Source organism: Macaca thibetana, chromosome 3, assembly GCF_024542745.1.
Source record: "Macaca thibetana thibetana isolate TM-01 chromosome 3, ASM2454274v1, whole genome shotgun sequence".
NCBI lineage: Eukaryota > Metazoa > Chordata > Mammalia > Primates > Cercopithecidae > Macaca > Macaca thibetana.
In genome coordinates this window covers 25,781,985-25,805,879 of record NC_065580.1, presented here as the reverse complement: position 1 = coordinate 25,805,879, position 23,895 = coordinate 25,781,985, and the positions used below count along the sequence as shown (strand labels likewise).

The following is a 23,895-nucleotide window of genomic DNA, read 5'->3' as shown; positions in this document are numbered from 1 at the left end:
TGGACTCCACCCAGTTTGAGCTTCCTGGCTGCTTTGTTTACCTACTCAAGCCTCTGCAATGGCGGGCACCCCTCCCCCAGCCTAGCTGCCGCCTTGCAGTTAGATCTCAGACTGCTGTGCTAGCAATGAGGGAGGCCCCGTGGGCTTGAGACCCTCTGAGCCAGGCCCCGGATATAAACTCCTGGTGTGCCGTTTGCTAAGACCCTTGGAAAAATGTGGTATTAGGGTGGAGGTGACCCGATTTTCCAGGTGCTGTGTGTCATGGTTTCCCCTGGCTAGGAAATGGAATTCCCTTATCCCTTGCACTTCCTAGGTGAGGTGATGCCTTGCCCTGCTTTAGCTCTTGCTCCGTAGGCTGCACCCACTGTCCTGCATCCATCGTCTGACACGCCCTAGTGAGATGTACCCGGTACCTCAGTTGGAAATGCAGAAATCCCCCATCTTCTGCGTCACTCATGCTGGGAGTTGTAACCTGGGGCTGTTCCTATTCAGCCATCTTGGAACCGTCCCCCCTTTTTAAATAATTTCTTAATGTAACTGCCCTGTGAAATTATTTTATTGCTGTCTACATTAATCCAACTGCGTCTCTTAAATTTCTGTTAATCTTTCATCAGTGTGTTATTTAAAAGGTACTGTGCAGTCATTACATTTGGAAAAGTGCAGTAATTTATACAATGACCACTTCCTATATATTAAAACAATCTTTTTATAATTAATTATGCACATTCGTAAATACAGATGATTATTATTTCTAGTAAATCTCAAGTCTTAGTAAATACCTGGAAACTGCACCTCCCCAGTACAACAGAATTGACGGTCAGAGGTGGTAGTCTGTTGGGTTGACTGCTACCTCGCCAACTGTTCCTTTGTGGGTGAACTTTATGTTTCAAACTCCTTAAAACCAGATAAGATAAATGTTAGGGCTGGACGCAGTGGCTCACGCCTGTAATCCTAGCACTTTGGGAGGCTGAGGTGGGTGGATCATGAGGTCAGGAGTTTGAGACCAGCCTGTTCAACATGGTGAAACTCTGTCTCTACTGAAGATACAAAAAATTAGTTGGGCATGGTGTCAGGCTTCTGTAATCCCAGCTACTTGGGAGGCTGAGGCAGGAGAATTGCTTGAACCCAGGAGGCGGAGGTTGCAGTGAGCCGAGATTGCGCCATTGCACTCCAGCATCGGCGACAGGGCGACTCCAAGTCATAAAAACAAAAAAAGGTAAATGTTAGGTTTCTAAGTATATATTCTAGAGAGCAAATGTTGCATTGACAACTATTTTCTTTAAATTGGTTTGAGTACCACTTAGTATGGTTAGAGTAAGGGAAGACAGTGGCCTTGTCCAGCTTCCATAATTATAGCTTTATAAATAGACTATTAATAAGTGAAGGCCAGAAAATAAAACAGTGTTTTCTTATAGAAATAAGAGACTATTCTCTTTTCTCTTTTGTGGTAAGGTTTTCAAATTTTTGAAGTTCTGAGACTACCTTTGATAACATGTATGTTAATTTTACTTGTATTTTGGGTCAAGGAAATATATTCAAAGTTTGTCATTTAAATGGTTACAGTGGCTCAAAGAAGGAAGGAACACTTACTGAAATTGCTTCACTAAAACATGTTGGGAATACCCTCTGAGGTTTCTTTACTCATGGAATAAATAGGTACTCTTAAAATAATTTCAGTAAGCATTGAGGAGGTACCAGGCACTGCGCTAAGTGTTTTACCTGAATTTTTACTTTTAATTTAATTAGGTGGCTTTGAAAGTTGACACTTTTGTCATAAAATTCTGTATTTGGAACATGTACTGTTTGGGTTAAAAATCTTCATGTAAATTCCTACAAACAAATCAAGTGTGGATGTGCAGTGGGTGGTTTTTAAGCTTAAATATCTCAGCTGGATTTAATTACCTTAAGGGATAAGGCTACATGATGGGCCAGTGGTTTACCAAATTATTTTTCATTTTCTGGATCTCAGTGTCACTGGAGGTTAATGCATCCTCTTTTCTCTGCTAGAGACCCGAGTTAAAATCCATTTTAGGGCATAAGTGTAAATGAATTTGTTGTTGTTTTTTCCTCCTTGGGGACACTCTGGTCATTTTGTGAGGCTGCCTTTCCATTTGGAATTGCTGGCAGCTTGCTCTGGGCCCAGGGGCTCTCATAGCAGGGCAGTTGCAAGTCAGCGTGAAAATGAAGTGGCAGGCTTCAGAGGGCAGAGCTGGCCCAGGGCTTGTCACTCTTACATTCCTTGATTCTCTCTTGGTTAACTTAAGGAAACTTATTTGCTACTGACATTTGATTATAGCACATCACAAAACAAGTGATGTGGTTGTGGGTAAGCCATCACATTTTCTTTACCATTTCAGGCTGGTTTATATTGGGCAGCTACAAAGATTTCTTTCTTCACTGTCCACAAACTCCTAAATGACTCCTTAGACTGCTGTAGATGTGTGATCAACATTTTTGATCACCAATGTGTTTCACGGCTTTAATTACCTATTGTTTTAGTGTAAATGGTTCATTCTTTAGGAGCGTGTTTGCATCCAGAATTATGTTTAAGGGCTTTACCCTGAAGTATCATTAGTTACTTCCTTTATCTGTACTTGTTACAGATATTTAGTACAACCTACGCAGGGAATAACACACATAGCATTTCATCCCTGAGGGAGCTCACTTGTGTTCTTTCCCTCTAAGCTCATCCTGTCATTTCTATTTTCTCTCAAAGAATAGCACCTAGAGTGTGCTCTTTAAGTTTTTTTCTTTGAAAAGATACAAGATCTTTATACATAAAAACAAACATAATTTTGTGTACATGAATAAATGGGATCATATCATGCATGCTGTTTTTTTTTTTTTTTTTTTCCCTTTGCAGATGTCACTTTGCGTTTCAAAGTGAGTTGGTTGTTCCAGGTTCCCTGAAGCCTTCATGTTCTCCATTTATTGTAGGCATTCCTATACCAGTTTGATTTATCCAGTCCTTTTGCCTTGAAAATCTCCCAAACCACTTTGCACCAGGAGTATCTTCCTCTTTATGTTATGTCTTCCAGTCACCGTTCATTTCCCATTTCTTCTATTAAACTGACTCAGGACAAGGAGAAGTGATGACTACTATTGTCCACTTGTAGCATTCATGTAAAAAAATGTATTTACCTCTGTGTGATGTGTATTTGAAAAAGAGTGAGAGAGAGCCCGACTCTTGGTAAGCATAAAGAGTCATGATTGCTGTGAGAACAAGTTCTTTTTAAAACATTTATATAGTGTGCTTTTTTTAAAGCCTTAGTTTAAAAAAGCTAACTTTGAGTAAAAGTTGATTAAACCATTAGTACATGGGATTCCTGTGAGAATGTGAATGATAGTATCATTTAAATAGGGAGGTCTCTTTACATGTGTCCATTGATGGGCGTGTGTGGGCATAAATAGTTTGCTGTGGTGCTGTGTATGCTTTCATGTTTATCTTTGTCAAGACTGTTTTATCATTATCTAAGGTGAGAAAAACTCTCCCCTAGCCACATTATACTCTGCAAAGTCTTGGATATGCTGATAAAGTTCTCGTAAGCTCCCTTTTGTTAGTATCTTTTTAAGACGTCTTTCTTATTTATAATATTGCCAGGTTATTAAGTTGTACTTAATTGTCTTTCTTTTTTTTTCTGTTTTCAGGTGTCAGCAGTTGAGTCTTTGGAGGGCCCCCTGCTCCAGGTGGAAGGACTGAGTGACCTTCGACTAGAGCTTCACAGCAAGAAGATGAACCTCCATTTGGTTCTCATAGATGAACTACACCGGCACCTGTACATCAAATCGACTAGCCGAGTTGTGCAGCGTAACAAGGAAAAGGGGAAAATGAGGTTAAAGAGGCTCTTTGCTATAAGTGTCTTGTGGCAGTGCAGGATTACAAGGAATATTTTTTGTTTTCCAGAATGTTGTTGTAGTTTATTTTTCCTTTAGTGTACTGTCTCTGAAACTTCAGGATGGTTTTATAATAGCAAATATTCCCTGTTCTGAGAGGCTGACATTTGAAGTTTGTTCATTCATTCATTCTACATTCATTATGGTCCTTTTCTGTGAGGATATATAAGAATAATTTACTGTGGGTCTCATATTCTGGATCAGAGACATTGGTACATCTCAGAAGGAAGTTGAAAAATTCTTAAATTGGACTGTGAAGTCAGCCTAATTATGAAATGTGGATATATTGGCTGGGTGCAGTGGCTTACGCTTGTAATCCCAGCACTTTGAAAGGCCGAGGTGGAAGGATTGCTTGTGCCCAGGAGTTCAAGACCAGCCTGGACAACAGAGCAAGACCCTGTCTCTACAAAAAAAAGGCCAAAATTAGCTGGGTATAGTGGTGTGCACCTGTAATCCCAGCTACTCCAGAGGCTGAGATGAGAGGATGGCTTGAGCCCAGGAGTTTGAGCTGCAGTGAGCTATGATTTCTCCACTGTATTCTAGCCTGGGTGACAGAGACAGAGACCCTGTCTCTTAAAAAAAAAATGACAAAAAGAAATATAGATGTATTGATTGAATAAGATTCTTTGTTACTTAGGGTTATGTTCAGCTTTAGGTTGTCCTTTTTCTGGAATAGTTAAGGAAAGGTTCAGAGAGAACACCTTTATTCCTTGGTTGGCTGTAGCATAGCCTTATATTTAATGGCCTGGGTAGTCTCAAGAAATTCATTAGGTTAGTAGAGGCCTGGTAGGGAATAAGACTAGATCTTAAGATGATAGAACATTGGAGTTTTTAACATGTTAGACAGCTGTGCATAGTACATGTCCTTCCAACATTTCTTTAGAATAGATCTTTTCAGAGGGCATTTTAGCACTGTCTACTGAAATATACATGTTGACGCTTTTTCATTCAGATATAGTCAAGAAGAGTACTGGAATCAGTGCACGCTGGGAATGAAGTCTTTCTTACCCTGTTTGAACAAAAAATGCCAAATTTGCGTGTGATGCTTCAGTTTAATCAGAGACCCTGACAGAGAAAGAGAAGTTTCTACCTCTTTTCTGCAGATGGGCACTAGAAAAACTTCTGCCAGGCACACAGATTTGATATGTACCTGAGACATAACTTCAAGGCTAGCTCTGAGTATGGTATCTGTCAGTACCTCAGCAGAGAGTGAAGTGGTGGGTAGGGGAAGTGCTAAGGAATTCTTTCTACAATGCCTGGTGATAAATAGCAGATCTGAAGAGATTTCTTCCCATACAAGGTTAAGTAATAGAATCACTATGAGTCCTGTGAAAATATTCTATATTATAAGGGAAAATGAGCATTATTTTGAGGTCTCAGAGGAAGAACATTTATTTAAAAAAAATTTATGTAAAGCAAGCAAGAAACATTTAAGAGACTTAAGCTCAAAGTTTCTCAAAAAATACAAGAAACACGATGTAGTAGACTATTCAGAATAATCACTCCTTTCCCCTTTACTTTAGTAGGAGAGGAGTATTTCCTACCCTTTGGTTTTGGGGCTTTGGCTTTTGCCATCATTAGGGTACATGACACAAGCAGGGGCTTCAAACGTGCTTATGCTGTTGAGTGTGGCCTCTCATGCTTCTGCCATTGTCTTGCTGTTGGTCCCAGGAGAAGGGCGAGAGACACATGAAACTGACTGAAGATCAGCAGACCTGCCTAGCCTGCATCAACCAACCACCAAAATATATGCTTATTGTTGAACATTATTGAGATTTTGTGGTTGTATGCAGCAGGCGCATAGCTTATATGAAAACAGTAACCAGGAGTTACAAGAACAGAGTAAGGAGAGATGCTAACAGAGCTAACTAAAACATGAAAAACATGTAAGGAAACCAAAATGAAGTAGGGAAATTTAAGTCTTTAAAACTTTAGAGAGAAGATCTGAATAACTGATGTGAAGGGAAAACTTTTCTCATGATGAAGAGGAAAAAGACAAGATGCCAAAAGGAAGATGATAAATATGGAAGATGAACAGTGGCCAATCCAGTGATTTTAGGGTTTCCAGAGGATCACACTAAAATGATAGTGTTTGGGGCTGAATTATATTCCCCCTAAAATTCATATATTGAAATCCTAATCCCCCAGTACCTCAGAATATGACTGTATTTGGAAATAGGGTCTTTTAGGAAGTAACTTAAGTTGAAATGAGGTCATTAGTGTGGGCCCTAATCCAGTTGGACTGATGTCCTTATAAAAAGGAAATTTGACACACTTGGAGGGAAGACCATGTGAAGACACAGGGAGAAGATGGTTACCTACAAGCAAAGGAGAGAGGTCTCAGAAGAAACCAACCACGCCCGCACCTTGATCACAGACTTCCAGCCTGCAGAACTGTGAGAAAGTAAATTTCTGTTGTCTAAGCTATCCAGTCTGTGTTACTTTATTATGGCAGTAGGAGTGAACTCAGGGGATCAGAAGCAATAATTAGAGTATAAATAAAGAAACCCACTTAAACAGAAAAACAAGTCTGCAAGTTGAAAGAATTTAAGGTAAAATTAATAAAAAATTTAATAAAAAAAGTTACTCTTTGATATAATCTGGAAATTTTTATGATTTTCAAAAACAAATTTTATAAGCACCAGGAAGAAATATTATGTGATCTGAAGTGATAGAGATAATTATTTGCCCACCCAATATCCATCCTTCCCTTCATTTTTAATGACAATCTTTATTTCATTCCTGGTGGCTATAGGCCCAGCTAAAAGGCTGCATTTTCCATCCTACCATATAGCTAGAGGGCGATTAGTGGGACTTCAGTTTGCAAGCTGTTGAATGGGGAGGTCATTAGTTTTTCAAAGATACCAATTAAACTGGTATGCTCACTCTTTTACCCCTCATTTGCCTTTCTTTACTTTCTATCTGGGACATAGATTGGTGCCATCAAGCCATCCTAGACACAAGGTGACCTTGAGGATAGAAGCCACATCCGAAACTCCATGATCACCTTGAACCTCTTTTCTAGCCCTGGATGGGGTACTTCTTTAATATGAGAGGAAGTTTTGTTTTACCCAGACCACTATTATTTGGTATTCTTTTTATACACTTAAAACCAGTTCAGTTACACAGAAAGGAGCAAAAATCAGGCTCACCAGGATTTGCTGAATACTAATGCCAGAAGACAATAGAACAAAGTCTATAAAGCTGAATGGAGAAGAGTTGGGATCAAAGACTTCTCTGCCCAGCCAAGGGGACATTGATATGTGTAGGTGACAGAGAGACATTCTCAGATATGAATTTATAATAAAAAAATCATTAATATTCTTTTTCTGAGCAAAATTCTCACAGGTAAACTGTAAGACATACGTCAAAATTACAACCAGAGAACAATAAAGTTGTAAGTAGTTTGAAACAACTTTGAGGGCCACATACCGTTAAATATGTACATGTATATTTGTAAGTAACTGAAAAATATATTTTTGCAAGATTGAGAATATCAGCTAAAAACCATTGTTGAAAAAAATGTTGGCCAGGCGTGATGGCTCATGCCTGTAATAAACTTTGGGAGTCCGAGGCGGGAGGATCACTTGAGGTCAGGAGTTTGAGACCAGCCTGGTCAACATGGTAAAACCCCATCTCTACTAAAAATATAAGTTAGCCAGGCATGGTGGTACGTGCCTGTCGTCCCAGCTACTTGGGAGGCTGAGGCAGGAGAATCACTTGAACCCAGGAAGTGGAGGTTGCATTGAGCCGAGATTACGCCACTATATTCCAGCCTGGGTGACAGAACAAGACTCTGTCTCAAAAAACAAACAAAAAAAGGTCTATGTAGTCAAGGAGTACTCTCTAATAGTAAACAGAATTTATATCCCTTTTTACTCAGTTAATAGTGACTAGGAAATTTGGATAGGTAGGAGAAAAGAATGCTGAATTCTTGCTTAAGATGAGGGGTGAAGTTTTGTTTTGAACTTTAAATTTTGTTTTTATTGATCTAGATATGTATATTTAAAGATTTTTATATTTAAAAATGAATAGAGAAGACAAGTAAAAATGTTCTGTATTACAAAGGATATTGTACTGCTGCCCTACTTTGTCAGCGGGGGATATGTTCCAAGACCCACAGTAGGTACCTGAAACTACAGATAGTACTGAACCCTGAATCTGCCTGCACAGTAAATTCTCACTTAATGCTCTCAATAGGTACTTGGAAACTGTGACTTTAAGTGAAATGAAGCTGTAACTTTAAGTGAAATGATGTGCAGAAGGTCCTAGAATAACATTGTGTCCTTCAAGGTCCTCTGTTGATGAGAGAAAAACAAAAAATGGTTAAATGGTTTCATTATATGCCAAGATTCTTGATTGCAAATAGAGGAAATCAGTCTGGGTAACTAAAATAGGAAAAGAATTTATTGGAAAGTTATCAGGTTGTTCACGGAATCTATGGGAAGTCTGTATAATCAGGCTCTAAAACCCAGTAGGAACCAACGGAGATTAAGCAGCTGAGCACACACAGTCTTAGACAAGCCACAGGAAGGGTCTGTTTGGGTTGCTATTTTTGCTGGCACCCTGCCCACAATAGCTGGATTTTAAACTCTTCTGTAAATGATCTCTAAATGTCCCTGCATCTTTCCTTTATCTCTTCAAGATTCAAAGTTCTGGATTCAAGCATCCAATTTGCTGAGCCTGGTAATGCCTGGCCTCCTTCAGCTTCCATAGTAGGAAGTGGGGCCTTCTTTTTGCTTTGATGCAGTCAGTGGGGATGGACTGTTCAGCTATTTGGTACCCAAAACAAACACCCAACAAATTTCTACTGCGGGAGAAAACAAAGGAAATCACATGAAGGCACTTACGTATAAAGACTACTAGACATTTTTGAAGTAGAAAATAGGCAGTAGAATTGACAAATGAAAGAAAGGTACATGCTCACATACAAAAAATAATAAATATTTTATTTGGAGGAAATGAAACAAATAAATGGTGAGACTGTCCTTGTTCTTAGCTCATGAAGATGTCAGTTCCAGTTAAATTCCAGTTGAAAATTTTGAAACTGTCAAATGAAATCTACAGTTCACATGGATGAATACATGCGTAAGAATTGTTTAAAAGAATTGTGAAGGGAGGTTATGAGGGGGGCATTTCTTATGTGATATCAAAGCATATTGTAAAACTGTTTTAGTCAAAACAGCACAGACATGCAAAAACAAAATTTTTTTTAAAAAGCAAACAGTACAGGCATGCAAATAGAAAACCAGATGGGTGAGACAAAGTAGAGTTGAGAAATAGACCCCAGGATCTATGGACTTTGGTATTTTTGAACAATAGTTCAAGTCAGCTGGGGGTAATGAAGGCTATTTAATATATAGTGTTCAGACAATTGACTGTTGATTTGAAGAAAATAAATTTAGATGCCTACCTCTTATGTACAAATAATTCAGCCAGATGTAAAAATCACATAACACTGTATTAGCATTAGAAAAACTTATAGAAGGATATGTGTGGAGGAGCCTTTTCCAAGCATATCAGAAGACATAAAGAAATATATTAAATGGTTTAGCCATTTAAAAACCCAAAACTTACCTTTAGTAAAACGGAGTCAGAGGATAAACTACACTCTGAGAAAATATATGTATGTCATATAATGCTTTAATATCTAAAGCATGCAGATATTTGTAAGCTTAGTAAAAAGGGATATAGACTGTTCATAGATTAAAAATACAAATGGCTAATAAACATAAGATTGTTCCATATCATGAGTAGTCAGAGAAATACACTTGAAAAATTAAATGCAATTTTTTGTTCAAAGACATTGATAGCATGTTATAATGACAAAGATGGCGGAAATGCATACCTTTCTCTTGATGGTGGAATAACCAGTATGCCTTTTTGGAAAATAAATTTGCATATTCTTTGTCCAGGGAATTTTGTTTCTAGGTCTACCTCCTACAAAAACAGTACCATTTCATAAAAATATATGTAACAAGATATTCATTGTGACATTGTTGGTAAGAACAACAAAAATATGCAGCTTAAATGTTCATCAAGAGGAGTATGGTATATTGATACCATGTAATTATAGAACTTGAATGATGATAGTCTCTATGTGCTGATATGGAAAGGTTTCTAAGGTGCATTTTTGGGTCCCAAAAGCAAATTGAAAAATAGCATAGATAGTATGAACCTATTTGTGAAAGATTGAAAGGATAGAAACTTAAATATGTATACTTTATATGTTGGTATAAATATTTGTATGTGTATAGAAAATGTCCAGACAGATAATGTCAAAACACTGGCAAAAGGAATTACTTGTGAGAAATGGAAATGTGAGGTGGGGAATAGGGAAGTTGAAATTCTTTTATTTCCTGTGTACATCATGAGCATGTTTTTAAAAAATAATACAATTACTGATGATCCTTTTGAAGATTTTTAAAAATGAAATGGGAAAATGCTTAGGCTATATGCTTGAAGGGAAAAACTAGAATTCAAAACTATGCAGGATGATCAAAGAATGTTGAAAAAGGAGCATGTGTGCCATTTTTGTGGTGTGCGATGTTGGGGGTGGATGGAGAGACAGAGATGCATTTTTAAATTTTTTTTCAAGCAATCCTTGCACCTCAGCCTCTTAAGTAACAGGCGTACCACTGTGCTTGGCCTTGATGCTCCTTTCTATAAGATGTTTTGGAAGGCAATATACCAAAATGATGTGAATGGATTTTTTTTTTTTTATATTTTCTAGAAAGAATTTACACCTTTATAATCAGATAAAATTAAAAAGTTGTTTAAAAGTAATTCTTTTATTTATTGCATGATCTCTTGGATTAATACTTGGTTTAACCTTGCTTCCTCAGCCATCCTGGACATCCTCTAGCTCATGGAAGAGAAAATTTGGTGTCCGTATTTGTCTCTGGGCATATAAAGAACGTTCTTGACTCCGTTGTATTTGTTCCCTATTTTGTCTTCTACAGATTTTTTTTTTCTGTTCACATATGTTGGTTTTCCTTTTATCTTTCAGTGTTTGTTTTTTTTTTTTCCCTCTTTGCTTAGATTTAAAATTTTTAGCTTCACTTTATTTTCTGTTACCATGTCTTCACCCTTGGTCTGTCATTTGAAACGATGGCTCATTTTTACTTTTATACCCTCTAAATCATTCATTATTCTTTCTGAGTGTTCCACCAGATCTTAGAACTATTGAGAATTACTATGCCAGCCATTCCTGTTTCATTATTTAGTTAAATCTTCTTACTAAGGGCACATTATTTTTGACAGATATTTCTCAGCTCAGTTTGATTTAACAAAATTTTATGAGCACTTGCTCTTTGACAGGTACTGTGCCAGCTGTTCTGGTTAAGAATTGAATATGTCAGTTAATTCGATTTACAACTTAAAGTTCAACTCATCTCTGTCACTTTTTAGTTTCACAAAATCAACCAAATGAGTCGCAGTTGTAAATTTTGTACGTAGTTGAACCCATTTATTGCTAAATGAAGGAACAGAAATATGTTATAATTAAAAAGTAGATGTTTAATAAGCTGTCAGCACTTCTAACCCCTCTTAAAAAACTGTTTCCATGTCGTGAAATTTTGAAATCTAACATTTAGAAGCAGATCTTTATTAGTTGGATGGTTGGTTCATGGCCAGGAAGTTCTTGAGGTTATAGTGGCAGTGGTTGTTGTTGCTTGTTTTTGGTTTAATTTGTTGTATACTTTTCTTGTCCTCTACCATGTTGCTATTAAATGGCAAAATGCATTCGGTCACAATATATAATTGGTAATTTTGGGTGGACTGTTTTATACTGGCAGGGATTTACTGTATATCAGCTGTCTTTTGATCTCAGTTATGAATGATTCTGAATGGATTTAAAAAATTGTAATCATGTATTTAAAATGAAAAATAACTATCAATATTTCCAAAAGAACAGTCTAATTTTTATTTTATTTTTTGTTTTCAAAAAATGCTTTCTCTGAGAGATTAAAAACCCTTTGAAGGTATTAATTAATCCCTTCTCAGCTTAATCTCTGATATGTGGTGAGAAGAGGTCTTTTTCTCTGTTGTGAAATGGAAACTGAGGTCCATACTATTTAATGCGATATTCTACAATAGCGCCTACCTTCTGCTGAGCTTCATTCATGTCTGTAGTCACAAAGTGAGTGGGTGTGCCCCTTTCTCTGGAACTTTGGAGACTAAGTCCTTTCATAAAACAGCAGGAGCAAATCTAAAGTCATTTCCAGAGCTACTTGCCTTTGGGTTAGTGCTCACAAAGGAGAAAATTGAAGCCTAAGGGAACATTTTAGAGAGAGAGATGAGTGTATGAAAATAGTTTTGCAGTAAATTGACTTTCTAAAAGTTTATTGATGGAGTTCAAGGGCCCTTCTGGCTCTGATAATAAAATCAGCAGGTTATGTTTTTCAGAGTTGAAATGGCAAGTCGTTTATCACTCTAAATTTAACTGAAATATGTTTTTAGGTTAAAACTGAGAAAATAATTGTAGGATTTAATCTAAAGTGATTCACATGTACATCTGTGTTCATAGAAGTATGTACTGTTATAAATACATGTAAAAATATCAGTGTGCACTGAAAAATATCAGTGTGCACTCTTTCATCATTAGGTGTGGCAGGCAGTATTCTGTTATGCCCAGACTGTTTGTTCCCCAAAGAAGACCACCAGAGTCCAGAGTCAAAGCCAAGCGGCAAGGATCTTTACTACAAGTTCGAACTTGGTCCCTCCTTTACACAGTATACAAGAGGGCCCCGAACAATGCGAGCGTTTGCTTTTTATAGCCCGAAAGTTGTAGGAGAACAAAGAAATTCTTTTGGCTCCTGCGCTTTCAGTAACCTTGAACGGCTGTCTCCTTATCGGAGACTTTCCAGGTGGTGTTTGTACTGGGCTCAGGGAGTTTGAGAGATATATGGTGGTGGGATGGGAGGATGGGATGTGTTTGTGCTAGGCTCAGGGAGTTTTGAGCCCGGGGCTGAGGAATGTGCCCAGCTCCTTTCAATTCCAGCTATATAACTGAATTTCTCCGCTGATTGATACTTTTGTTTATGCTTTGAAAATAATTCCTCCACTTTGTTATAGAAATATTTAAATATTTAGACAATGTATTATATTTTTCCTGTCATTTAAAGTTGAAGTTTTTTTACTCTGCAGCAGTACCATAAACCTGTGTCTTTTTTTATAATTAAAAAAAATTTTATTGTCCCAGCACTTTGGGAGGCCGAGACAGGCAGATCACGAGGTCAGGAAATCGAGACCATCCTGGCTAACATGGTGAAACCCCGTCTCTACTAAAAAAATACAAAAAACTAGCCGGGCGAGGTGGCGGGCGCCTGTAGTCCCAGCTACTCGGGAGGCTGAGGCAGGAGAATGGCGTAAACCCGGGAGGCGGAGCTTTCAGTGAGCTGAGATCCGGCCACTGCACTCCAGCCTGGGCGACCGAGCGAGACTCTGTTTCAAAAAAAAAAAAAAATTTATTTTACTTTATTCATTTGTCCATTGAAGCATTTTATTTGTAAATATGTATTACATCGCTAGATGAAGAACCCCAGGATTTTCTCTCCTGTGTGTTTTTGTGTTGCTTCTTCTTGGTCCATGATGTGAGCTAAATCAGTACAGTGAAACCAAACTGGTGGTATGGGAGCAGATTATTCTGTGATTTTTCTAGATTTTTCTAGATCTTTGAGTTGAACGTCAAATCTGGGGCTGATCACACTTGTTCACAACAACTTGGTCACACTGTGAGGTTCACAACAATTTTTCCAGCTCTGTGATCATCAGTGATTTCAGATTCGCCCATGTACCCATACTTTGTCGTCACAGTTGATGAAGACACCAGACAATGACTTTGGAACAAGGTCTAGTAAGAACCAGGTGTTTGCCTCTCTTTTCGGCATTGTCGATGCTCTTGAAAGCAGCAGACAGGACGTTTATGCACACCATTACGGTGGCATGGAAAGATGGTGGAAAGAGCTCTCTGTGTCTTTGGGCATCTGTATCCAGGGCCTAGGGGAACCTGTAAAGTGTTTTCTAATTGTGAGTAAAATGCAGGTGAAAGAGGATGACGTCATTAAGTGGAAAAAAAAGAGAAGACACAAGAAGTCATAAAACATGAAAGAACGGACAAATCGATTATCTATTTTATAAATAGATAAACCATTATGAAAAGTTATTGGATTTGAGGACTGTTGGATTTTCTTAAGATAGTTTAGGCTGGGAACTTACAGGTTTATATTGGTGGAAAAGAGTTGTTGGGAGGATGCCAGTTCAATTCCTGGTAAATGCTTTCTGTTACTTTAATATCTCATACTTCACTTTTCACATTAGCCTGTGGGTGATTTTAACAATTGGAAATATGCTGTTTGGTTTAGCTCATTTGGAAATAATGCTGTTTGGTTTAGTTCATATCTTAGTCATACTCACATCCTCAGAACTGAGCGCAGTGCCAAGCACATAATGGATGCTGAAGAATTGTTTGAGTAATGATTCCCTTGTTCCTTGTAACAAGTGAAAAGGGAGAAGTTAATGACTGTCATAGCAATCCTCAAGGCCTAAGACAGTGGCTCCCACATTATTTGCACTCAATGAAAAGAATAAAACCTTAAGTGATAATTTCGCTCTTTAACACAGTGCGAAATTATCACTTGAACCTAACAAACTTTATTTTTCAAAGTTCTCTGAGAGAACATGTTTGTTTTTTATTGGATTATAAATACACACATACCTAGCACATTTGTTCCAAAAGGAGTGTAGGTGGGAGATGGGGATATATGGCTGTGGTGGGGGCAGATGTTGTTCCCAATTGCACAAATCCTTCCTTCCATTTGAGGAAATCTTTCCTATGGGCGTGGTCTCTTCCTGCTCTTCCTTTGCCTGCTCTCCGTAGCCAGTGCTACTGATGATGTATTTCAGTACTAAAAAGTGAGAATTACGGCTTTGACTTCCCTACCCTTGGATTTGGCTCTGAGGGGCTCTTCTGTTGTAGATAGTGTGGCGAGACGATTCCATTTCTTGAGAGTAGGGCATACAGTTTAGTTGGCTTGGCATTGCCTGTATTCTTGCACTTAACAGGTACTTTGAGATGGGAATTAATTTGAAATTTTGATTTTTATAGTTTTCGTGATTTAAAATTAATGTGTTTATTTTGAAGGAAGTTGATTTATTAGTTTATTTAAAGTTTATTAGTTTATTTAAAGTTAATTATTAAGATGAGGAGCTTGGCCTTCTTAGGAAAGGTGAAATGGGTAATCAAATACTGAATTAACCTGTTTGAGATCCTTAAATCGTTTTAATTGTGATTATCAACGTCATGAAATTTATGAGTCTCTTTTGAAGAAAACTAAATGTAGTAAACTTCTGGAATATGTCAAAAACTGTAGCCTGAAAAACATACGTAAACACTAGTTAAACCTTTATTCAGTATCATGGCATGTTGTCATTTGATCTTTCTTTGTTGATAAATTAATATTTAATACAGATACAAAGGAGGATAATGAAATTGCCTGGCATAGTGTTATTACAAGGTGGTTATCCAGTGATCCAGAATTCACTACGCTAATTTTTTAAACAGCATTGAATGAAATGACAAAATAAAAATTTAAGGACTTAGAACTCTTACAATACATTTTTATACCCCTGTCTGTGACAATCACCTCTTTATTGAAAATATACTGGGGAGATCCAGATGTTTCAAGTTCTAGTGTAAAGAGGACTCATGATAAAAACAAAAGTGGTAAGGGTGGGGCATGTAGTGGGAGGACTTCAGTTGGTTTTGGAGAAAGTGGTAACTAGTGCTTCTTTTCCCGTTCAGCTCCCTTGTGAAAGATGCTTCTGTTCCTCTGATTGATGTTACAAACCTCCCTACTCCTCGAAAATTCCTTGATACCTCTCAGTATTCTACTGCTGGAAGCTCAAGTGGTAAGTATTTAATTCTTCAGCCACTAAGCTTTTTAGTATGCCTCAGTTCCTAGGCAAAGACCTGGAGGAGCTTTTTGGGGGCTAAGCTGGGCTGGGTGGGCCTGAGGTAAGTGTGCTGGAACCTGTGATGAGCCCTTTGCAACCTTCAGAGCAAATAAGATGTACAGTGATTCATTGGTCTGTTGCATTATCAGGGTTGAAAAGTGGCAGCTGAACCTGGCCTGCCTGCTGAATCCAACTGCATCTGTGTTTTATTGGACCAGCCCTTCCTTCCTTCCTTCCTTCCTTCCTTCCTTCCTTCCTTCCTTCCTTCCTTCCTTCCTTCCTTCCTTCCTTCCTTCCTTCCTTCCTTCCTTCCTCCCTCCCTCCCTCCCTCCCTCCCTCCCTCCCCCTCCCTCCCTCCCCCCCCTCCCCTCCCCTCCCCTCCCCTCCCCTCCCCTCCCCTCTCTTTTGTCTCCCCTCTCTTTCGTCTCCCTTCCTCCGTCCCCTCCTCTCCCCTCCCCTTTCTTTCATCTTGCTTTGTTGGCCAGGTTGGAGTGCGGTGGCACAATTTTGGCTCTCTGCAACCTCCATCTCCTGGGTTCAAGGGATTCTCCTGCCTCGGCCTCACAAGAAGCTGGGATAACAGGTGCCTGCCACCACGCCCAGCTGATTTTTGTGTTTTTAGTACGGACAGGGTTTCACCATGTTGGCCAGGCTGGTCTCAAACTCCTGGCCTCCCAAAGTGCTGGCGTTACAGGCGTGAGCCACCACACCTGGGCGACCAGCACTGTTTTTCTAAAGTTGAGTTTGAATGCTTTTTGATAGAGCATATGCTTTCCTTTGTGCTATAATATTTATTACTCCTAGTAGCTTTTACTCAGTTATCTCATGTATTACATTCAATGTCTGGTCCTGGGAGCTTTTGAGTGTGTGACCTCTGTCCTATGCCGTCTCCACTCCTAAATGTGCACACATCCACGTGTGCATACATAGTCATACCTGTAACACACTTTGAGGAAATATCCATAAACTTATTTTTTCTTCTTTGAAGACACCCAATATCTTATTGAACAAGACAAAGCCATTTTGGGGTTATGTTTAGGGTTGAGGGCAGGAGGGTATACTTTGAATGTAAAGATTTAGGGGAATCTTGTGGATTGTCTTAGACTTGCTTTTGCAGAGGGTTCAGCTCAACTGGGCTTGGAGACCTTCTGGACCTCTGCAGAGAGTTTCTCTGCTCTTATAACTTTGGGTTGGGGGAGAAGACTGGATGTCTTTTGTGGGATGCCCCACAAGTGCCTTCTTGTGGCAGCCAAAATCTTCATTGCATTTTAACAAAATTGTAGTGTTTATTATCATTGTCTTTTCAGATAAAAATTAGTTCTTATAGTTCTTATTAGTTCTGTAGAGCTTGAAATAATGAAAAGGTAGAAAAAAATAGAAAAACAATTTGGATTAAGTCAGTACATTTTGTATAACTAATTGGAAATATTTCTGTTGAGAGCTTAATATATTGTTGGAGCATATTTTGCTACCTTTAAAATGCCACTTAAAATTATTTTAGGGTTATTTAGGCATGGAATCTTGAAGTTTATTACTTTAACTTACAGGGAAGTATAGAATTTGATAATAAATTTTCCTTTGTTTAATTAGTAGCCAAATTTTTAAAAATTGCAAACATTTATTTTTATTATACAATAAATACAATAGATTGTACTCCAGTCTCTTCTTGGAGCTAGAAAGGTTTTGTTTTCTCCCTCTTTCTGATGTAATGTTGCTTTTGAGTTTTAACACTGCTCTGAGGTGTTGTAGACTGTTGAAATATGAAACAAAATGTATTTGTACCTTTGATTTGTATTTTGTCTCTGCCTTTCATGGAAATTACCAATTGTTACATCTTTACTTTTTTAAAATGTGAATCTTACTGCTTAGCCTGGTTATATTAATTTATGTAAATGTTGCCAAGTCAGTGGCCAAGTGAACTAAAAAATTTAATTATTTATGAAGAAATGACAGGGCAGGCTTTGCAAATAAGTGTTGTATAAATATAAAATAAGCTGATATATACCAATTATGGCAAATTTCAGTAGAAGCTAATTTTGCTACATCTGTTATTTTTACTATGATAGGCCTTACTTTTTGATAGGCACTTTATCTGTCAGCGTCTGGAGTTTGCGTTCATCACCTAGTGGAGTTCATGGTGACACTCTGACTTTGGTATTATTAGGAATTACTGTTGAAGGACTGCTTGGTAGTTGACTGGGGCTAGGAGCATTATGGGGACTGCTGGTAGAGATGTGTATAAACCTTTCTTTTATTTATTTATTTATTTATTTATTTGAGACGGTGTTTCACTCTTGTGGCCCAAGCTGGAGTGCAGTGAGTGGTGCAATCTCGACTCACTGCAACCTCCTCCTCCTGGGCTCAAGCGATTCTCCTGCCTCAGCCTCCTGAGTAGCTGGGATTACAGGCATGCATCACCATGCCCTGCTAATTTCTGTAGAGACAGGGTTTCACTATGTCAGCCGGGCTGGTCTCAAACTCCTGACCTCAGGTGATCGCCCACCGTGGCCTCCCAAAGTGTTTGGATTATAGTCATGAGCCACTGCGCCCGGCCAGACCTTTCTTTTTAGATGAGTTCATTTCCTTGACTATTCTGAAGACTTGATCTTGTTCTTTTTTTTTTTTTTTTTTTGTGCATGACCAAAAAAAGGTAAAAATATTATTGATTAAAATCAATAATAGCAGAGGTTAATATGTGTTTAGTGCCTAGTATATGGTGAAGCCATGTCTTAAGTGCTTTATAACAATTTTATAACAATTTATTGTCAGTCCCATTTTACAGATGAGAAAACTGAGGCACAGGGAAGTTAATAATTGATAAAAGTTTACACAGTTGACAAGTAGTTGTGATTTCAGCTCAGAGCCAGGTTCGACTATGCTCATCTAACCAGTTTGTTTTGCTGAAAACAAGCTAGGTATCCTCTGTGTATTAATTTTCCACTCACGCAAACTTAGTGGCTTAAACAACATACATTTATTATCTTACAGTTTTGTAGGTGAGAAGTCTAACACAAATCTGATTGCAGTAAAATCAAGGTGTTGGCAGGGCTGTGTTCCTTTTTGGAGGCTCTAGGGGAAAACCTGTTTCCTTGCCTTTCCGGCTCCTAGAGGCCACCATATTCCTTGGTTCATGGTCTCCTTCCTCCATCTTCAAAACCAGCAACGATGGGTCACATTCTTCTCACGTTGCCTCTCTCTGACCCACTCGTCTGTGCTTCCTTCCTCTTTTTAAGGACTCATGTGATTAGATTGATTCCACCTGGATAATTCTGGCTACTCTTCCCATCTCAAGGTCCTTAACCTTAATCACATCTGCAGTCTCCTTTGCAATGTGACTAATCACAGGTTCTAGGGATTAGGACATGGATGTCTTTGGGCAACCATAATTCTGCTTACCACACTCTGCACTGCCCATTTTGTGACTTAAATTATCTTTAGGAGCAAGTGTAAAAATTTGACTTTCTTCAAATTATGTAGCGAAATCTTTTTCAGTCATTGCAGTCTAGTCTTTAGGACTCTATTAATCTGGATCACATTATTAAAGGGAATTGTATAAATGAGGAAGATATAAATTATGTAGAGAACTGCACAAAATGTTACTAAATACATATAAAATTATGGGACTGATGAAATATACTATAATAAAAAGCAAGAATTTTGTCTTATTCTTAATAATAAAATGTAAGTCCTAAGAGTCTATTTGTGAAGTGCTCTGCAAGTCCGCCTAGAAAGTAATAGCCGTTTTCAGCAGGAAATTTAACATAGGCTCTTAAAGCTCCTCTCTCATTTTGTGAAACAGTAAGATTGAGGGTGTAATCCATTAGAATTGACACTTTTATAGAGGAAGTTCCAGTAGGGAATCCCTGGGTAGTATGGCTCTCCCATTGGGGTACCATAAAATAAGATTGGAAGTGATTCCTAAGAACTTTCAGGTTATTATTAATTAAATGAGAATTCTGATTGCTTTTAAACAAATCGTTTTTCACAAGTCCTATTTTGAGGTAGAGTTGTGGGTGACTATTTTTTTAAAATCATACTTTATGTTCTGGGGTACATGTGCAGAACGTGTAGTTTTGTTACATAGGTATACCTGTGCCCTAGTGGTTTGCTGTACCCATCAACCCATCATCTACATTAGGTATTTCTTCTAATGCTATCCCTCCCCTAGCCCCTCACTCCGACAGGCCCCGGTGTGTGGTGTTCCCCTCCCGTGTCCATATGTTCTCACTGTTCAATTCCCACTTATGAGTGAGAACATGAGGTGTTCGGTTTTCTGTTCTTGTGTTAGAAGACCTGAATCCATCCTATTTTATGGCTGCATAGTATTCCATGGTGTATATGTGCCACATTTTCTTTATCCAGTCTATCACTGATGGACATTTAGGTTGGTTCCAAGTCTTTGCTATTGTGAATAGTGCTGCAGTAAACATATATGTGCATGTGTCTTTATGGTGAAATGATTTGTAATCCTTTGGGTATATACCCAGTAATGGGATTGCAGGGTCAAATGGTATTTTTGGCTCCAGATCCTTGAGGAATCACCACACTGTCTTCCACAATGGTTGAACTAATTTACACTCCCACCAACAATGTAAAAGCGTTCCTATTTCTCCAGATCTGCTCCAGCATCTGTTGTTTTCTGAATTGTTAATGATCACCATTCTAACTGGCACGAGTTGGTATCTCATTGTGGTTTTGATTTGCATTTCTCTGATGACCAGTGATGATGAGCATTTTTTCATGGGTCTTTTGGCTGCATAAATGTCTTTTGAGAAGTGTCTGCTCATATCCTTCACCCACTTTTTGATGGGGTGTTTTTTTTTTTTTCTTGTAAATTTGTTTAAGTTCTTTGTAGATTCTGGTTATTAGCCCTTTGTCAGATGAATAGATTGCAAAAATTTTCTCCCATTCTGTAGGTTGCCTGTTCACTATGATGAAAGTTTCTTTTGCTGTGCAGAAGCTCTTTAGTTTAATTAGATCCCATTTATCAATTTTGGCTTTTGTTGCCTTTGATTTTTATGTTTTAGACATGAAGTCTTTACCCATGCCTATGTCCTGAATGGTATTGCCCAGGTTTTCTTCTAGGGTTTTTATGGTTTTAGGTCTTATGTTTAAGTCTTTAATCCACCTTGTTAATTTTTGTATAAGGTGTAAGGAAGGCATCCAGTTTCAATTTTCTGCATACGGCTAGTCAGTTTTCCCAGCACCATTTATTAAATAGGGAATCCTTTCCCCATTGCTTGTTGTGGTCAGATTTGTGAAAGGTCAGATGGTTGTAGATGTGTGGTGTTATTTCTGAGCCTTCTGTTGTTCCATTGGTCTATATATCTTATTTTGGTATCAGTACCATGCTGTTTTGGTTAGTGTAGCCTTGTAGTATAGTTTGAAGTCAGGTAGTGTGATGCCTCCAGCTTTGTTCTTTTTGCTTAGGATTGTCTTGGCTATGCAGGCTCTTTTTTGGTTCCATATGAAATTTAAAGTAATTTTTTTTTCCAATTCTGTGAAGAAAGTCAATGGTAGCTTGATGGGGATGGCATTGAATCTGTAAATGACTTGGGGCAGTATGACCATTTTCACGATATTGATTCTTCCTATCCATGAGCATGGAATGTTTTTCCATTTGTTTTTGTCCTCTCTTATTTCCTTGAGCAGTGGTTTGTAGTTCTCCTCAAAGAGGTCCTTCACATCCTTTTTAAGTTGTATTCCTAAGTATTTTATTCTCTTTGTAGCAATTGTGAATGGGAGTTCACTCATGATTTGGCTCGCTGTTTGTCTGTTATTGGTGTACAGAAATGCTTGTGATTTTTGCACATTGATTTTGTATCCTGGGACTTTGCTGAAGTTGCTTATCAGCTTAAGGAGATCTTGGGCTGCGACAGTGGGGTTTTGTAAATATACAGTCATGTCATCTGCAAACAGAGACAATTTGTACTTCCTCTTTTTCTAATTGAATACCCTTTATTTCTTTCTCTTGCCTGATTGCCCTGGCCAGAACTTCCAACACCATGTTGAATAGGAGTGGTGAGAGAGGGCATCCTTGTCTTGTGCCGATTTTCAAAGGGAATGCTTCCAGTTTTTGCCCATTCAGTAGGATACTGGCTGTGGGTTTGTCATAAATAGCTCTTGTTATTTTGAGATATGTTCCATCAGTACCTTGTTTCTTGAGAGTTTTTAACATGAAGGGGTGTTTAATTTTATTGAAGGCCTTTTCTGCATCTATTGAGATAATCATGTGGTTTTTGTCATTGGTTCTGTTTATGTGATGGATTACATTTATTGATTTGCGTATGTTGAACCAGCGTTGCATCCCAGGTATGAAGGCCACTTGATCATGGTGAATAAGCTTTTTGATGTGCTGCCGGACTTGGTTTGCCAGTATTTTATTGAGGATTTTCATACTGATGTTCATCAGGGATATTGGCCTGAAATTTTCTTTTTTTGTTGTCTCTCTGCTAGGTTTTGGTATCAGGATGATGCTGGCCTCATAATGAGTTAGGGAGGATTCCCTCTTTTTCTATTGATTGGAATAGTTTCAGAAGGAATGGTAGCAGCTCCTCTTTGTACCTCTGGTAGAATTTGGCTGTGAATCCGTCTGGTCCTGGCCATTTTTTGGTTGGTAGGCTATTACTGCCTCAAATTCAGAACTGGTTATTAGTCTCTTCAGGGACTCAACTTCTTTTTGATTTAGACTTAGGAGAGTGTATGTGTCCAGGAATTGATCCATTTCTTCTAGATATTCTAGTTTATTTGCGTAGAGGTATTCTCTGATGGTAGTTTGTATTTCTGTGGGATCAGTGGTGATATCCCCTTTATGATTTTTTATTGCATATATTTGATTCTTCTCTCTTTTCTTCTTTATTAGCCTGGCTAGCGGTCTATCTATTTTGTTAATCTTTTCAAAAAACCAGCTCCTGGATTCATTGATTTTTTTGAAGGGTTTTTTGTGCCTTTATCTCCTTCAGTTCTGCTCGGATCTTAGTTGTTTCTTGTCTTCTGCTAGCTTTTGAATTTGCTTGCTCTTGCTTCTCTAGTTCTTTTAATTGTGATGTTAGACTGTCAATTTTTGATCTTTCCTGCTTTCTCTTGCGGGCATTTAGTGCTATAAATTTCCCTCCAAACTCTGCTTTAAATGTGTCCCAGAGATTCTGGTACATTGTGTCTTTGTTCTCATTGGTTTCAAAGAATTTTTTCTGCCTTAATTTTGTTACTTACGCAGTAGTTATTCAGGAGCAGGTTTTTCAGTTTCCATGTAGTTGTGCAGTTTTAAGTGAGTTTCTTAATCCTGAGTTCTAATTTGATTGCACTGTGGTCTGAGATACTGTTTGTTATGATTTCCATTCTTTTGCGTTTACTGAGGAGTGTTTCACTTCCAATTGTGTGGTCAATTTCAGAATAAGTGCTGTGAGGTGCTGAGAAGAATGTATATTCTGTTGATTTGGGGTGGAGAGTTCTGTAGAGGTGTGTTAGGTCTGCTTGTTCCAGAGCTGTGTTCAAGTCCTGAATATCCTTGTTAATTTTCTGTTTCGTTGATCTAATTATTTATAGTGGAGTATTAAAGTCTCCCACTATTATTGTGTGGGAGTCTAAGTCTCTTCGTAAGAACTTGCTTTGTGAATCTGAGTGCTCCTGTATTGGGTCCGTATATATTTAGGATAGTTAGCTCTTCTTGTTGAATTGATCCCTTTACCATTATGTAATGGCCTTCTTTGTCTCGTTTGATCTTTGTTGGTTTAAAGTCTGTTTTATCTGAGACTAGGATTGCAACCCCTGCTTTTTTTCCGCTTTCCATTTGCTTGGTAGATATTCCTCCATCCTTTTATTTTGAGCCTGTGTGTGTCTTTGCACATGAGATGGGTTTCCTGAATACAGCACACCACTCGCTGGGTCTTGACTTTTTATCCAATTTGCCAGACTGTGTCTTTCAATTGGGGCATTTAGCCTGTTTACATTTAAGGTTAATATTGTTAATTTGGTATGTTTTTGCAGTGGTTGGTACTGGTTATTCCTTTCCATGTTTAGTGCTTCCTTCTGGAGCTCTTGTAAGGC

The 23,895-nt window shown here is 38.2% G+C and overlaps 2 protein-coding genes across 5 annotated transcripts in view; one reads left to right on the top strand and one right to left on the bottom strand.

Annotated features, from left to right (window-relative positions):
* The window catches only part of EXOC4 (exocyst complex component 4), an 816,109-nt gene that overhangs the window by 56,471 nt on the left and 735,743 nt on the right, over window positions 1–23,895 (top strand). For all 4 annotated transcript variants that reach the window (XR_007723890.1, XM_050782435.1, XM_050782436.1 and 1 more), the window contains exons 4-5: window positions 3,649–3,833; window positions 15,698–15,804. Coding sequence is in view for 3 of the 4 variants with exons in the window: in XM_050782435.1 (XP_050638392.1) it covers window positions 3,649–3,833; window positions 15,698–15,804 (292 nt within the window). In the remaining variant the exon portion in view is untranslated. The remainder of the gene's footprint in view (window positions 1–3,648; window positions 3,834–15,697; window positions 15,805–23,895) is intronic.
* The window catches only part of CHCHD3 (coiled-coil-helix-coiled-coil-helix domain containing 3), a 1,241,194-nt gene that overhangs the window by 528,855 nt on the left and 688,444 nt on the right, over window positions 1–23,895 (bottom strand). The window lies entirely within an intron of this gene.